This window comes from Xenopus laevis, chromosome 3S (assembly GCF_017654675.1).
Source record: "Xenopus laevis strain J_2021 chromosome 3S, Xenopus_laevis_v10.1, whole genome shotgun sequence".
Lineage (NCBI taxonomy): Eukaryota > Metazoa > Chordata > Amphibia > Anura > Pipidae > Xenopus > Xenopus laevis.
In genome coordinates this window covers 76,966,918-76,983,947 of record NC_054376.1, presented here as the reverse complement: position 1 = coordinate 76,983,947, position 17,030 = coordinate 76,966,918, and the positions used below count along the sequence as shown (strand labels likewise).

The following is a 17,030-nucleotide window of genomic DNA, read 5'->3' as shown; positions in this document are numbered from 1 at the left end:
TGAAGGTTTATTTACATGTAGAGAGTATACAGACAGTTGTGACAGAGCTGTGCACAAGCGATACAGTACACAGGTACACTCTTAATATAGGGTTTAACACATGAGTAAAGTAACCTAGAACTTGTTATCACTAATAGCAGATTGGGTGGAGGGGCCAAGCAACTAGCACACTAAGGGCCCCTCTGTTACGCAAACAGAAAGGGTGGAGTGGCCTCAGTGTACTAGGGGTCCCCTCACATATGCAAATACAAATGACTCAACAAAAATAGTTTGCAGAAAAACATTTTCAAAAATGACTTTAAAACCTATTATATAAATAGTATAAACAAGATGGACTCTACCAGTCCTGGACACTTTAAACCAGTAAGCAAAAAGAGCTGGTCTTCTGTAAGTCATGCTGGGATGGCAGCAGTGTGATCCTCAGGGAATGATTTGGCCGTGCCCCATCTCTGCCCCAAATCCATCCTGGCTCAACTCACAGTCCACTGTATCCCTGCCCACTTTTGATGGCACTATACTCCCTTAGCTTTGAGCAAACTCCCAGGTTGCTCTTTAATAATGCTAATAATGTAATTTTTGTAATGTGCGTGGTGTTTGTTGGATGACCTTTTATTTAACTTGCTTTATGTGGTCCAGTCTGTGCTAGCTGGACATTTCTGTAAGGGACATGCATGTAATTTTGTGCCAAAAAGTGCAAAAACCTTGTTTAAATAGCTGCAACATGCAAAACCTGAATGTAATTTTTTTGTGTAACGTGCATGGTACTTTAGATGAACTTTTAGCTTTTTATGTGTTAAGTTGAAAAATGTTAATTTTGTCATGAGACACTTCTCTGTACACCGAAAAAAACCCTTTTTTAAAAAATGCAGTTCTGTATATACTGTAAATCCGCAATCCACTTCTTGCTAAATGTGGTCCAGTGTTACTTATCTCTGACATATCTCTTCAATATTTTTCTTGCAGTTGCCAAGCAAAGCTTTTTCTGTCGAACCCCACCACGTTCTTTACCCTCAGATGTGCTGCAAAATATGAAACTTTCAACAGTTATGAAGTGCAGTGGGAAGAGATGGTGTTCACTTTATATTAATGTTAATGGGACTGTCATCCTGAATGGTATGCTTAAAGGTGCTTAAAGGTGGTGATTGCATGAAAAATTGTAACATACCAGTTAATAGTGCTGCTCCAGTAGAATTCTGCACTGAAAGTAGCAAACAGATTTTTTTACATTTCATTTTAAAATTTGACATGGGGCTAGACATATTGTTAGTTTCCCAGGAGCCCTCAGGTCATGTGACTTCAGTCACTCTTTACTGCTACACTGTAAGTTGGAGTGATATCACCCCCCCCTCCATCCCCCCAGCAGCCTATCAACAGAACAATGGGCAGCTAACCAGATAGCAGCTATCTGACACCTCTGCTGAAGGATTTGTTTGCTGAAGTTGCCTCACGTCGAAATTTCGGGCGACTTCGGAAAAGGAAGCGCTCCAAGTGCCATCCCGCCATCGATTAACATTCTAGCGGGCGGGAAGGCAGGGGAAGGCAGTTCGGGGAGATTAGTCACCCCGAAGAAGAGGAGAATTGTCGCGGCAACTAGTCTCCCCGAATATGAGCATGTGTCTCTGCCCTTACAGTTGCAATGCATGTTGGAGTGATATCACCCCCTCCCTTTCCCCCCCAGAAGCCTAATAACAAAAAATGGGAAGATAACCAACTAAACAAACAGCTCCCTGATACAGGATAACAAGTAGGCATGAGACTAGCACACAGTAGTAAAAATCCAAGTCCCACTGCGACTCATCCAGTTATATTGAGTAGGAGAAACAATAGCTCATTGAATAGCTTATTATTTAAGAGCTGGCTCTTTCTTTATGCAAAGGATCAGGCATAATGACCTGAGATGGTTGCCTACACACCAATATTACAGCAAAAAAAAAAAGAAAATACAGTACACGTGGTTCAGGAATAAAATTGTAGAGTCGATTATTTGTAATGAAAACCGTGTTATTTAGATATAAAAGCCATAAATATGCCTTTAATTTAAAGAATTCTAAATAATAGTTATAATAACATGACAATACAATGACAATATAACCCATATATTCATTTTAAATTTACAAAGGAATTACTATATAGTGAAGGAAATCAGTATATAATCAGTATATAGTCAAAAGTAGTTGTATTTCTGTACAATAAATTTGAGTTTAAAATCTACCTATTGTGTATCAGGATAACTTAATTGATGATATGTTTCAACTTATACAGGCAGGATTCTTAGTCTTCTTAATTGTAAAGGTGAAGAGAAGTATAACATGTATGGATAGACATTGGGAGTGCGTTGTAAAGCTAAAACAAGAAATACACAATGTTTAAAATAATTAAATGATACAAGCATCTACAGATTTAGGATCTTATTAGAAAAAGTAAGCACAGAAATTTTGGAAATTGCCTGGAGCATGTTACATGAATGCAGACTTGGACTGGTAATCTGTACGTTCGGGAAAAATGCCTGGTGGGCCTCTCCATTTAGGGTTAAGTTGCCAGGGGTAGCCAGGAGCCACCAAATTGGAGCCGAAGCCTCTGAATGGGAGCAAAAGTGGAAGCTGAAGTTGCTAAATGGAAACCAAATTTGAAGCTGCAAAATGGGAGCCACTCTGCTACAACCTGTTGAAAAAGTCAATGGCAGATGGTCCCTTTAATACTGAAACATGTTTTTTATATTCAAAATTCGATAGTTTGGGTTGTTTGCTCTGGTTTTCGTTCTATAATTTAATAAATTTGCAAAAGTCGCACGATTCAAGCATCAAATCAAAAAAGTCACACACTTCGAATTGTCGCGACTTTTACTTGCACTGATTTTTTCAAGAATAATTATTGGTAAATTAATGGGAGCTGGGTTTGGGAGTTGGTCAAATATTTATTTAAATAATTTATTTAAATAACAGAATGAGAAAAAGTGTAGTTTTAGTAAATAGGCAGTGTTGTAGCCTTTTTTCTACTGTACATTGGAACTAATTTACCCAAGGCAATTGCACAGATCCAAAAGGATTTTATATGGTGGTTGCTGTGTACCAAAGCTGGAGAAGACCAAAGTGTTTGTTCTCAGAAGTTATTCTCTAAAATCAGTGCTGTTCGCCTTTTTTAATGTAGTTGTTTCATTATTCTGAATACCATAAGAATGAGTGAATAAATATAATAAAAAGTATCACCTGTGTGAACCTGGGGGCCATAAAAATCCTTATAGGGCCACATCTGTTCAGCTGTGTTTCAGGGGCTGCTGCCGCCCCCTGCACGTACTTTCAACTTTTAGCATCGGAGCGGGTCCAGGAGGGGCCGCATCGCTAGTGCAATGAGTGCTATTGTGCTCACTGCACTAGCAGAGCTGAATTTCCTTTACATGTTTAAAAAACTTAAATTCTTAACTCAAGGATTTTTTGCCGCCCCTGGAGACTGGCCGCTCCATCCTGCCGGAGGCAAGGTTCTCATCTTGCCTCAGGGCAGGAGCGGCCCTACATCTGTCCCACAGGCCTCCAGCTGGGCAACTATAGACCGATAACAACTCCATAGTAGCAATAGATAGCAATTCTATGTGGCAAATTTATGAAGGTGTGCAATTTGAGCTACACTGCTCTCTGTTCATTTCTATATCATTTTTAGAGGTGTATTTATGAAATGGTGAACTCTAACATTCAACCATTATTGAATACACTTCTTAAAATGCCATAGAAATGAATAGAGAGTGGCTTTCATTTCACATTCAGGCTGTATTATAAGCTTGGATGCCAATCAATGTACCTGGCTGATTCATTTTTGTATTGGTACGTTTGTGTGTGTCTGTTTTCATAATAAAATGTGCCATGGGTTTTCTACTAAAAAGTTTCATTTTATTACAGAACATGTTCGAGGGGTAGAAATATGTGTCATGACATTAAGCTCATCTCAGACTGAATGTGAAAGTGTGAGATTTTCACACAAATCAAAGAAACTTGATAGTCACAAGGTACGTTTGCTCTTAGGGTAACAGGCAGAAAGACAAACATGCTGCTGTTCACTGCATTTCTATTCTTCTTCCAACAGAGAGCTGCACTTGTATTTTAATGCAGATGATTATGCTTAATTGGACAGTTACTATGTCATTTTTCTTTCCAAGTTCCTTCACGCTTATCAAATTTAACATAATATTTTTGTCAGGATGATAAATTACATGGTTAACATTATGGCTTTGTTCATTATGGCAAATTCAGGAAATGAATTACCCAGTCATGCCAGAAACTTGGACAGACAAAGGTAAAGTAATTTGAAACTTGTTCCACATTTACTCTGATTCCGTTTGGATAGAATCCAAGCTGAATGAACACACAATACATCACTATGTACCTATTTTTATAAGCAAATATTTCCAGTTCAAAGAAATGTGCTATTACATTGGTTCTATTCCAGAACAGAACATTGTCTTACGTGTTTCTGAAACAATGTATTCCAGTAAGATAAATTCATGAATAATTATGTTCTTTTGAACTACAATGCATAATAATTCTTATATACATGTCAGACTATACAAAGACTGATGGACAGTAGAATTGTTTATTGCTGAAATGATCTCGCTGTCAGCAGTTTTGCAAATACAGGTACGGGACCATTTATCCATTTAGAAACTGATGACGGTGATAGGTATATTAGGGGTATATTACGGGTGTTATGTGGGCCTCTTTATCAAATTTTGGTTTGGAAGCTGGAGTTCCTCTTTTAATAAACTCAAAACAAGTGCTTTGTCACCAATATAGATCTTAATTTGGATCAAGTACAAGGTAGGGTTCTGTTATTACAGAGAAAAAATGATTTTTTTTATTAAAATGGAGGCTATGGGGCAGATTTACTAAAAACGAATTGTGTTTTTTTGGTGAAAATCGCCAAAATGACAATTCACATTGACTTTGCCAATTTACTTATAAGTAAGTGACACACTTCCCTAGCAAAAAACCTCAGTGGTAGAAAATGTTCTAAACGTTTTGCCAGGCGAACAATCGTTTTTCAGCTTATATACTGTATCAAAATGTTTAAGTTTCTCTTCGTTACCCTTTTCTCCAAAGTCTATTTTGCCAGGTCCGGACTGAGAATTAAAATAGGCCCTGGCATTTCAGGTACACAGAGGCCCAATCAGCCCACACAGAGGCCCAAACAGACAGCCCCAACCAGCCCACTAAATACTGACTTTCTATGGCACCTTATAGCAGCCCCTCTGGCATTTGCCAGAACCCACAGATTGCCAGTCCGGGCCTGCAGGTAGTGACTGGTGAATTAATTAATAAGATGACGCTACATCCTCAACATTATTCTGTCAGTGACATCATATCCTGTATTCCAAAAAAGGGAAAAAAGGAAAAATGCTGGTGTTTTTTCCTATTAAAAGTGGGATTATGTTTACATGTTGTAACTAATATCTTGTTTACACTTTTTTTAACATTTCAAGCTCATACCACATTTTTTTTATTGTGGGCTTATGGCCTAGGACAATAGAGGATCTCTTTTGTCTTGATTTTGATTCTTTAAAAATTTTAAATAAAAAGTGGCCACTTATAGCAATTTCCCCAAAATAGAAAGAAATTACCAAGGCTCTGCCACGTGCCACTTCAAGGCCCCTCATTGTAAGTAGTAAGACCAATAATGCACTTACCCTTAACTTAGAAGCTCTAGTGAGACAGCAAGGAGCTTTTAAGACCCAGCCCATTAACATACACATGTAAATAATTCCCTGTTTAGAAGGCTAGAAGGCACCTATAGGCAATATTTATAGACAAATTTGCAATTTGTACACAAAACACAGATAGAATTTTGCCAGTGCTTGGTCTAACCCACGCTGTGGCTAGACCAGCTGCTAGAAGCAAACTGTGGCAGGTAATTTCACCATCACTATTAAATACATACATATGACCTTTATATACCCACTGAATTGAAATTGATATTAGCGTAAGTTTGTAAGCGTAAGTTAATGAAGCTTTGCTAGGAAGAAAGAGGAAATGCGCAAAGGAATCTTTGCACCCACAAATCTTTGTTGAAGAAAGTACAGCAGCGTTCTTTTGCTTAGACAAAATTACGTATTTTGATGCGTACGCATATTCATCACAAAATAATGTGTGTCGTAGTTGCACAGAGTATGGTGAAGTGAAAATTTGTACCTAAGTAAATCTGCCCCTATGGGAGCCTTTCTGTAATTTGAGAGATTTCTAGATAACAGGTTTACAGGTAATGGAGCCCATACCTGTTGAATTTAGTATTTGGAACACTTGGGACCTGGGGTTTTCTGGATAAGTATTTTTTCTGTAATCGTTATCCTTACGTCTGCTAAAAACAGTTAAACATTAAATAAACCTATATGCCAGAGAAATAGAGGCAGGGCAGGCAATATATGATTGACAGCTCAGATACTGAAATAAATTTATAATGGGTAGTGATGTTTTAATAAAAAAGCGTTTGGGTTTCAGGTTTAATTTGCAAAGGACATTTATTAAAATGCTTTTTATGTCTGGGTGACAGGTTCCCGTTAATGCTGTTATTACCACCTGTACTGTTGGATTGCACACAAGTTGTTGTGGACTCCCTCAATTATGCTAACATTTTGGGGGAAAAAACTGCTTTGTGGCTACAGCCACATGTCAATTTGTGACTGACGTTTGCACTGTAGTCATAAATGGGCCCTAAATAGTGAAGTCTATACATATATTTACTCAGTCCTTAGAACTACTTTGTAGTGATAGTTTAAAAGAACATATTCACTTTCTCAGGAGTCCTGTTCTTCTACTGAACAACCAGTGTGTACACGCTTTCTCATTCTTTTATGGTACCAGTACTGATGCTCTTCTTCATTACGTTGCATTGCACTCTGAATCCTTCCCAAAAACACATGATAACACTGGCCACATAGGAATCACAAAAAAGGGACTTTTTTTCCATTTGTGTCACTTAACATGTGCAATGTTTGTTTGCTACTGTGCATCATTATTGTAATTATTGTTATATGTTATCACTATATAATAAATGTAAACAGTGAGATTATATTGTGTGGGTTCATCTGGGTACTCCAGTTTCCTCCCAAACCCCAAAAGCATACAGGAATTTAACTGGCTCCTGATAACACCGAAGTGAGATTGAAAACTGTACTGGGACATGAACTAATACAAGAGGTCTAAACTCTTTGTAAAATGCTGTGGAAGATGTCCATGCTATATAAATAACAATAAAAATAGTATTTCAAATCAATACCTATTTCAGTCCATGTGGCTGTAGAGCAACTTGTAGATCCATCATCTCTTCGTGAGAGAGAATTTTAGTAATGTCATAACACACATATAATATTGTACCCGATAACTAATGCTCTTAAATTTTAAAAGACATGGGTCACCTTAATGGTGGGCTCCAACATATTTTGACACACTAGGGCTCATTTACTAACACAGGGCTGGAATGTTTTAGTTATGCCATTAGGTAGCAACTAGCTATTACTTTAATTCATTAGAGTTCCTCTGCTTATAAAGTCCACCACTGCATAATAAGATGCAATAAGATACACCCTGGAAAGCTGGAATTTATTTCTGCTTTTATGGACAAATTTACCAATTATTTAATGCTTGCAGAAAGCTGTCACATATAGGATACAAGAATGATACAATAAAATGGTGTGTCAGGCCAAACTACTCCAGTGCTTCACAAAAATTTAGAAAAAGACTCACATAAACGTTCATGTCTTTGTAAGATTTTTATTTTTCTTTCTTTCAGGTTCATATTCAGTTTAACTGCTTTGAAGTGGGTATTGGCCAACAAGTATACGTAACCATGAAAACACTACCAAATTATTGCTATGTTGAACTAGAAAAGTATCACAATGTTGAAGGTAAGATGCTGGAGTGGAAAAACATTTCAGCTTTCTGAATGAAAATATGCAGCAGAGCCAAAAGACTTTACATATTATTTTACCTTACAGAATCATTACATCTAGGCTAGGCTAGACTTTATACGGCTAGGAAACAGGCAGAGCACCCGTTACATTTAACCCTTTCTCAGCAGGATGGGCCTTTGCTGCTTGAAAGGGTGAAGGAATGGTGTTGTATAACTATACCTCACTTGTGCTGTGTGATTAAATAACAGAATTGTATGAAGGGTTGGACTGGGCTTGTGGGAGACCGGGAAAAAACCCAATCCGAACCCTGAGCCTCTTCCTCTCTTCCTGCCACGACCAGTCAGTTGTGGCAAAAATGCAATGCACTTGTGCACATGCACAAACACATGGTGGGGGGAGGCGCTGAGGCAGCAGCCCCGGTGGGCCCCCCAGTCCGACCCTGATTGGATGCCAGAAGTTTATTAAACAAAACAAAAAGCAACAGGCTTTATTCTCTTAAATTGCAAATCAGGGTTTGAATACTCTTTGGATACAATTCTCTGAGGTATTCACATACATGTCAGATAATAACATAGCATTTCACAACCAGCACCTTGACATCCCTGTGGAGATAGCATACCACATGGATAGAGGCACCCTCAGAATCTCTGTACTGTGACCTAAATCCCTGTTAGGCTGTTATCCCTACACTACAGGCCAGTCTTGTCTGAGGGGAGAGCTATCCCCGTGCTATGCCTTCTTGTTGGAGCCAGGCTGCTCTTAATTACTAGTTCTATCTGCCTCACTTTCCTATAAAGTGATTTACAGAGGACTACCCTGTCCTGACTATACCTTATTCACAGGGTCCCTGTATCCCCAACTTCACCAAGGCCTTCCTTTTACTGGGGCCTAAGCTCCAGGCTCCCATTACCATCCACTCCCTCCTGGAGTGGCAGGGGAAAAAGGAAGCCCCATCCTCTTCCCAGCACTATACTGTAAGTGTGGCAGGAACTTCTCACCAGCCTCTTGGCCAATAATACACTGCACATCTTATGCTATTAAAGTACAAGGACGTGTAGTTATTTAAAGCCATAGGGGAGCGTAAACCCTATGGGTCCCTACACAAATATTGGTTAATATGTATATATAAGGTAAAGTTTGCCATTTTCCTATATGGCCTACTTATCTGTGCCCAGTGTGTTCCATTTAAAGGTCTTTTATCTTGAACAGACAGTTAGCAACTATGTTTTTTTCATCCTTGGATATTTCTACTTGGTCAATTCCCTTTTACATCAGGCCAACTAAGTCTTAATTAATAAATTAGTAGAAATTAGGAGAGTTTTATTAAATGCAATTATATGATGAACATAATCCTACATGTTTAGGTTGTTCTTCTATTGGATTGTGAAGCCTGTTATGTATGTAAATATTTTTTTATATTTTAGTAATACTGCAGATATGTATACAGTGGTGTATATTTTCATGAATTACAAGTACAGAAGGGGAAATGTTGCAATCTACAGAAAAATAAATATAAAATTAGAGGAAGTATTAAATGATATAAGAAACAAGGTTCCATGATTCCACAATCTAAAGAAGTGGGTAAATATCAGACACAATTTATTTTGTAAGCAAAACCCTTTTTATCCATTTCCTGGTATTTATATGTAATCTTTATCTTAATCTTAATTTTATTGAAAAACGTTACAAAATATGTCAGTGTTATAAATACTTGATAAGAACTCGTAAAATAAAGGATTTTGAATGGCACACCCTAACTGCCACATCTCTTCTTTGAAGAAAACAGCAAAATGAACTGAAAGTATCCTTTGAAATCTGACAAATTGTACCAGTTGATGTTCAGCCTTTAATTAAAGTACTCAATTACTTAAATATGACTCCAAATAACACTCAATAAATCAGAATAAATAATTGATTTTTCTTGTTTTCTATAAACATGTCAGTGGCTAGCAGTTGGCCCTAACAGGTGTGGTGCTGAATAGTTTTGTATAAAGTGCCATTGTACTCTTTTGTATTTACCTTTTGTCTATGATTTATTCGTGTAAAGCAACGACAAAAAAATTGGCATATCAGGAACTAAAAACAGCACAGTACTTTTCTTTATCTTCTTGAATGCACATTTCAAGAATAACTTCATGTACCCAACATGCAATAAAAAAAATAGTTTATTTAGGATTCGATAAGGGATCTTTATTCATACTCAAACTATTAACAAAAGCAAATGGTTAGGACGAAGCCTGCCATTGACATTATCCTATAAATACAATATATGCAACATGGGATCTTTGATTCTAGGCAAGCAGAGTCATGAAGGAAGTTGAAATATCAGTGCTAGCCTTACCTTTTCTTCACCCTTTCCTTCTTTTTTCTCTTCTAACACCTGTTTCTCCCTCCCCCCTACACGCTAGCTACGAGAATAGCATAACACTGAGCTATCTCGAGCACGGCAGGTTTTCCTTCACTAGAGCCTCTAAGGCCAATGCTGTCATCCAGACCTACGCCTGTTAGATCACAGGCTGTGGTCGGACATTGAAATTGTTATGTGAAGAATTGCTTAATGTATTTGGACATAAACAAACCTGCCGCTGTGACTATGTTATACATTATCGCATCCTTTTTACTTGTCATGTTGAAAAACAATAAAAACTTTGAATAATAAAATAATAAAAAAAAAAAAAAAAATATCAGTGCTAGCTTATACAGGACTTTCTTTCCAGGGATGCATGAAATACAAACATCGCATGCAGTAACAGTAAATATATGCCCATGTCCTTATTTTAGTCTGTGCAACTCACAATGCCATAGAAATACATTAGCTGTGTAAGGTTAATGTAACACCAGGATATGACAGTAGTGAGTAGCTTTGTAGCAGGTTGAAATAACATGGAATTGTTTCTTATAGCCTTTAATGATATACATAGGGAATGGTTGTAAGTATGACAACATTCACAAATGTCATTTTAAAATGAATCCATATGCACTTGTAGGGCTTGTAGGGCTTGTAGGGCTTGTAGGGCTTGAAGGGCTGCTGTTCGATAATTGCACTGACTCCAGTGGGCAAAGAGAGTTTTTTGTAGAAAAGTCATGATTGCTGAACATTGAAAGTTCTTGGTGATCTTACTTTTTAAAGGAAACTAAACTATTTTTTTTAATTCTGAAATAAATTCCAAAGTGTTTCCTGCCATTAACATTAATAGTATTGCTTTGAAGAGAAATCTATGAATGAATACATCAATAATGGGATACTGGCATGCTAGGGCAAATTTTATTTGGCATTTTTTAATATACATATTTTTAAAACATTTTTTATTACTACCATGTTTCAAGTCTGAGTGCATTCCCCATGCAAGATGGTTGGTGGTGACAAGTAGGAACCATAGCATAGGGAAATGATCCCTCCCTTTCCACGTTGCTGTTATGCTTGTTATGCTGGTCTTTTTCTCTGTAAACTGCAAACATGTGCCCTGTCATATATGAAAGCCATTCAGCACCCAATATATGATAGAAGCTGACATTTTTAAAAGCTATTCAAAATGCACTTTCATTTTAAATGTGTTTTGCATTATTATATTAACCATTTTTATAACATGATTATGCATTGTGATAAGTTAACAAACACATAGACCTGAAACTATTCATTATTCATCAGAAATAAGAATATAAATAATTAATTTTAATTATGTTTTACCTAGGTTGTGACAATAAAGATGTCGAAAATAACATAATGTCTTGTTTAGGTAAGTTAAAATTATGCCATTGCTCTTTCTTTAATAAATAACTATGGAAATTGTTGTATGTAGTGGTCTGCTGTATGATTGTAACCGTATTCATTTACAGTGGTATATCAATTATGTATTATATGGAATAATGTGCTTCAGTTGGAAGATTTAAATTATGAGGGTAGATTGTCAAGTTTGGGGTTGAGGGGAAATGATTACACTTTACAAGTACATTAGAGGACATTATAGACAAATAGCAGGGGACCTTTTTACCCATAAAGAGGATCACTGCACCAGAGGCCACCCCTTCAGACTAGAAGAATCAATTTGTATTGTAAGCAACGTAGGTGGTTATTAACAGTGAGGACAGTGATGATGTAGAATGACCTGCCAGATGATTTCCGTTTAGTTGGTTTCAGATTGTTCACAAGAAATAAAGACCTTTTCCAATTACAGTACTTTCTATTTTCTAATTTCTATTTTTAATATTGAAATGTAAAGTTTTATGTTTCATCTTCTAAAGCAGCTCTGGGAAGGAGGGTTACCAACTCTTTAATTGTTTTAAACTGATACATTTGTTATCTTTGTCCCTGCTGAGTTCCATTAAAGGGCACCTGTTGGACTAAAATGCTATCCCCAGGTGTGGTCTAATAGAGCCCATACTCTGGTTGGGGGTAACAGTAGTATTTTTTTTTCAAAAAGTTGCCCCCCCGCCAGCGCTAGGACACTCACACCAAGAGGGAGCTCCATATTAGTCAAGTGGCCATATCAGTCAAAGCACATGCGCAAATGTGTTTCTGACGTCACACACATGCACATATTGAGCAGAGCACAGCACTCACTCCTTATGCGCATGCGTGTGCCCCAACACGGACACTTGTACTGGGAGCTCCCTTCAGACTGAAACCCCAGAGTCACAAACATTACACTTAGGGGCACATTTGCTTAGCTCGAGTGAAGGAATAGAATAAAAAATACTTCGAATTTTGAAGTATTTTTTTGGCTACTTCGACCATCTAATTGGCTACTTCGACCTTCGACTACGACTTTGACTTTGAATCGAACGTTTCGAACTAAAAATCTTTCTACTATTCAACCATTCGATAGTTGAAGTACTGTCTCTTTAAAAAAAACTTCGACCACCTACTTCGCCACCTACAACCTACCGAGCATCAATGTTAACCTATGGGGAAGGTCCCCATAGGCTTTCTAGCCAATTTCTGATCGAAGGAAAATCGTTCGATCGATGGATTAAAATCCTTCGAATCAAACGATTATTCCTTCGATCGTACGAATAGCGCTAAATACTTCTACTTCGATATTCGAAGTCGAAGGATTTAATTTCGACATTCGAATATCGAGGGTTAATTAACCCTCGATATTCGACCCTAAGTAAATGTGCCCCTACAATTTTGAGAAAACTGTAAAAAATAAAAGATGGAAAGCAACTGAAAAAAGCATTTGTTTATGGAGAATAATCTGAAAACAATTTAACTGAAAAAAGTTTTGGAAGGTGAACAATCACTTTATGCTTTTAAGAGGGGATTGAATTGAATGATTTTTTGGACAAGCATAATATCCAAGGCTATAGTGATACTAAATATACAATAAGTATAGTTATCTATAATTAGTATAGATATTGGTATAGTTTATGTGAGTGTATGGAGGGGCCAGCGTGAGTGTGTGTAGGTATGGGCTCTGGGTTTCATTCGGAGGGGTTGGACTTGATGGAGTTTGGTCTTTTTTCAACCCATCTTGACTATAACTATGCAACTATATACTATATCTCTATGACTGCTTAAAGCCATAGATCATAGCTATATGTCATCATAAAAATCTTCCTTGACTTCCGGTATCCTTATAATTTACATTTTGGTATTCTTTTACATATATACTGTATATAAGTCTAGCCAATTTCTGATCGAAGGAAAAATCGTCCGATTGAACGATTAAATCCTTCTAATTGAACGTTTTGAAGGATTTTAATTCATTGATCAAACGAATTTCCTTTGATCCCAAATTGCTAGGAAAGCCTATGGGGACCTTCCCCGTAGGCTAACATTGTACCTCGGTAGGTTTTAGGTGGCGAAGTAGGTGGTCAAAGTTTTTTTTTAAAGAGACGGTACATACGACTATCGAATGGTTGAATAGTCGAACGATTTTTAGTTAGAATCGTTCGATTTGAAGTCGTAGTCGAAGGTCGAAGTAGCCAGTTGGATGGTCAAAATAGCCAAAAAAAACCTTTGAAATTCAAAGTTTTTTTATTCTAATCCTTCACTCGAGTTTAGTAAATGTGCCCCCAAGTCTTTGCTTTCTTTTATGTATGTGTAAGAAAACCAATGTTAATAGAATGTAATTTAGAATGGTTATCATCACCAGCCTATTCTAATTAAAAGAAAATCAAGTGATGGAAATGATGTGCTGGAAGTGTTTTTTTTCAGCCAAACAGACATCATGGAGAAATTCTAGTGACATGAAAAAGAATTAACTATGTGCGAAATTGCAAATTTCACACAAATCTGTACCAGGCAAAAATGTTTGCTCATCTCTAGTAACCTTCTTTTTTACCACTAGCGTAGGCAACCCAAAGTGACAGATTTATTCAAATTAATTTCAAGTTTGTTGTGTTTTTAATAACAAATTTGAATTTAAGTTTCCAAAATTTTTATTTTATAAAATTCTTCAAAAACTCAAACTGAAAAAAATTCAACATCTAAAAACTTATGAGTTCATGTAGAAGTCCATAGGTGCTGTGTTTTGAAATTTCAAGCAGTTTTGCAGTTTGAGTTCTTGAGATTTTAACATTTAAAAAATAAAATATAAAGTTTTTATGTTTTAAGTGTTTCAAGTGTTTTTTCATACTTAAAGGGATACTGTCATCGGAAAACATGTTTTTTTTCAAAACACATCAGTTAATAGTGCTACTCCAGCAGAATTCTGCACTGAAATCAATTTCTCAAAAGAGCAAACAGATTTTTTTATATTCAGTTTTGAAATTTGACATGGGGCTAGACATTTTGTCAATTTCCCAGCTGCCCCCAGTCATGTGACTTGTGCCTGCACTTTAGGAGAGAAATGCTTTCTGGCAGGCTGCTGTTTCTCCTTCTCAATGTAACTGAATGTGTCTCAGTGAGACATGGGTTTTTACTATTTAGTGCTGTTCTTAGATCTACCAGGCAGCTGTTATCTTGTGTTAGGGAGCTGCTATCTGGTTACCTTCCCATTGTTCTTTTGTTTGGCTGCTGGGAGGAAAAAGGGAGGGGGGTGATATCACTCCAACTTGCAGTACAGCAGTAAAGAGTGATTGAAGTATATCAGAGCACAAGTCACATGACTTGGGGCAGCTGGGAAATTGACAAAATGTCTAGCCCCATGTCAGAATTCAAAATTGAATATAAAAAAATCAGTTTGCTCTTTTGAGAAATGGATTTCAGTGCAGAATTCTGCTGGAGCAGCACTATTAACTGATTCATTTTGAGAAAAAAAGCAAACATTCAAATATGTGAATACTACTAAATATGCCCCATGGTGTTTTAAAAATTTTTTTTTTAAAATATAAATGCAGAACTACATATTAATCTTCTTAATGTTTTGCTATGTTAAAATCTGTGATAATTGAGTGTTTCTTGCCCTGATATTATGTTTTAATATGTATTTAAAAATTTCAGCTGGTAAATTAGATTACTTGGTGGACGAAGAAAAAAAATCCATAACAATACATGTTTCAGATATAATTGAAGGATTTGATTATAATGTCCGTCTTTGCTGGAAGCGTTTCATCTGCAAAGATATTGGAGCACATGCATTGGTTAGTGAATTATCTTATTGATAATAATTACATGTATTTTTTTAGAAGACGTGGTAGTGGTGTTTTTAAGATAAAGCTGTTTATAACCAACACTGCTTAGTGAGGAGCATATATATCTGTCATATAGGGTGGAACAATTTATGTTAGAATAGTATACATTTTATTAGGATGATGACTAGTAAGTCCATGAATTATTGGGGTAACAATGCTTTTTTGTCATATCTTTTAACATAATTTCAGAATTTCAGTAGGCATTCAACAGTCTATGCTTTTAGGGTTTAAATGAAGAATTTTATGTCTACATGATGGCATTCTAATTTCAAAAGCATATGATGTCTGCATCATAGCAATCCAACATGACGATTTGCATTTACAAATGAGTTTGTAAAAAATTATCTGATTCCCTTGGTTATTTTACCAGTATATCACTGCTTCTTACAACATCTGTTTGAGCATCTAGCACCTCCAACAGTTTGCATACGATTGCCCATATTTAATAGAATGCACAATGTTTTCTCAGATAAAGAAACCCATAGCAACAAATAAAATAGTTACTTTTAAACAGGTGACCAGTCAATACTACTTGGTGCTTGGTTGCTATTGATGCTTAAACCTTTAGTAAACCTTTTATTACAAGACCATACATTTTTGAAAAGGACTTGATTTTGAGGGGTCATGAAAAAATAACTCTCAGGTCTTGCAGATACATTTCTGTAAAGATATTTATGTATTAATGTTTGCACCAGGCCTAGTAACCCATAGAAACCAATTAGGTTTGTGCTTTCAAACAGACAATTAGGAAATATTGCTCCTTGGTTGTAATGGGCACTTAGACCTGGTGCAAATCTTTCTGTTCTACATTAATCTGATTGATATGTTTTACATGAAGAAGATTTTCATACTGAAACAATATTGGTTTATTGTCACCATTCAAGCTTAAAATAGCTTTTGTGTATGCTTGAACATTTTGTTAATTGTTTTCTTTCAGATAAAAGCAGACAATACAGTTAGATCGGTGACGTTGCGTTATGCTGAAATCTTGCCGTGCTTATGTATTGAGGTAAATTAACTTTGTTGGAATGACTAGAAAAAGACAGATGGAAGTCCACACAGATTTATATAGGGAAAGGGTGGGGGCTTCTCAAAGCTTGTGTAATTACCTTTAACTCCTCTGTAGCAAAAGAATGAGTGGGACATTATTTTACTGATAACACCAGTGTAGTTGCTCAGTACACAGTTACAGTATATGGACTACTGATTATTCCCATTGCTCATTAGTGCTCATTAGTGCTCAAGAGAATTCAGCTTTTAAAGGGGTTGTTCACCTTTGAGTTAACTTTTAGTATGATGTAGAGAGTGATATTCTGAGACAATTTGCAATTGGTTAATTTTTATTATTTGTGGTTTTTGAGTTATTTAGCTTTTTATCCAGCAGCTCTTCAGTTTGCAGTTTCAGCAGTTGGGTTGCTATGTTCAAAATTACCCTAGCAACCATGCACTGATTTGAATAAGAGACTAGAATATGAATAGGAGAGGCCTGAATAGAAAGAGGAGTAATAAAAAATAGTAGTGACAATACATTTGTAGCCTTACAGAGCATTTGCTTTTTAGA

The 17,030-nt window shown here is 36.5% G+C and overlaps 1 protein-coding gene across 1 annotated transcript in view; it reads left to right on the top strand.

The window, feature by feature from the left end:
- Positions 1-17,030, top strand: part of LOC121402185 (putative interleukin-17 receptor E-like) — a 66,967-nt gene that overhangs the window by 11,891 nt on the left and 38,046 nt on the right. Inside the window, exons 3-8 of the mRNA XM_041588518.1 lie at positions 964-1,113; positions 3,891-3,997; positions 7,771-7,885; positions 11,584-11,628; positions 15,279-15,418; positions 16,407-16,478. Coding sequence (XP_041444452.1) covers positions 964-1,113; positions 3,891-3,997; positions 7,771-7,885; positions 11,584-11,628; positions 15,279-15,418; positions 16,407-16,478 — 629 coding nt within the window. The remainder of the gene's footprint in view (positions 1-963; positions 1,114-3,890; positions 3,998-7,770; positions 7,886-11,583; positions 11,629-15,278; positions 15,419-16,406; positions 16,479-17,030) is intronic.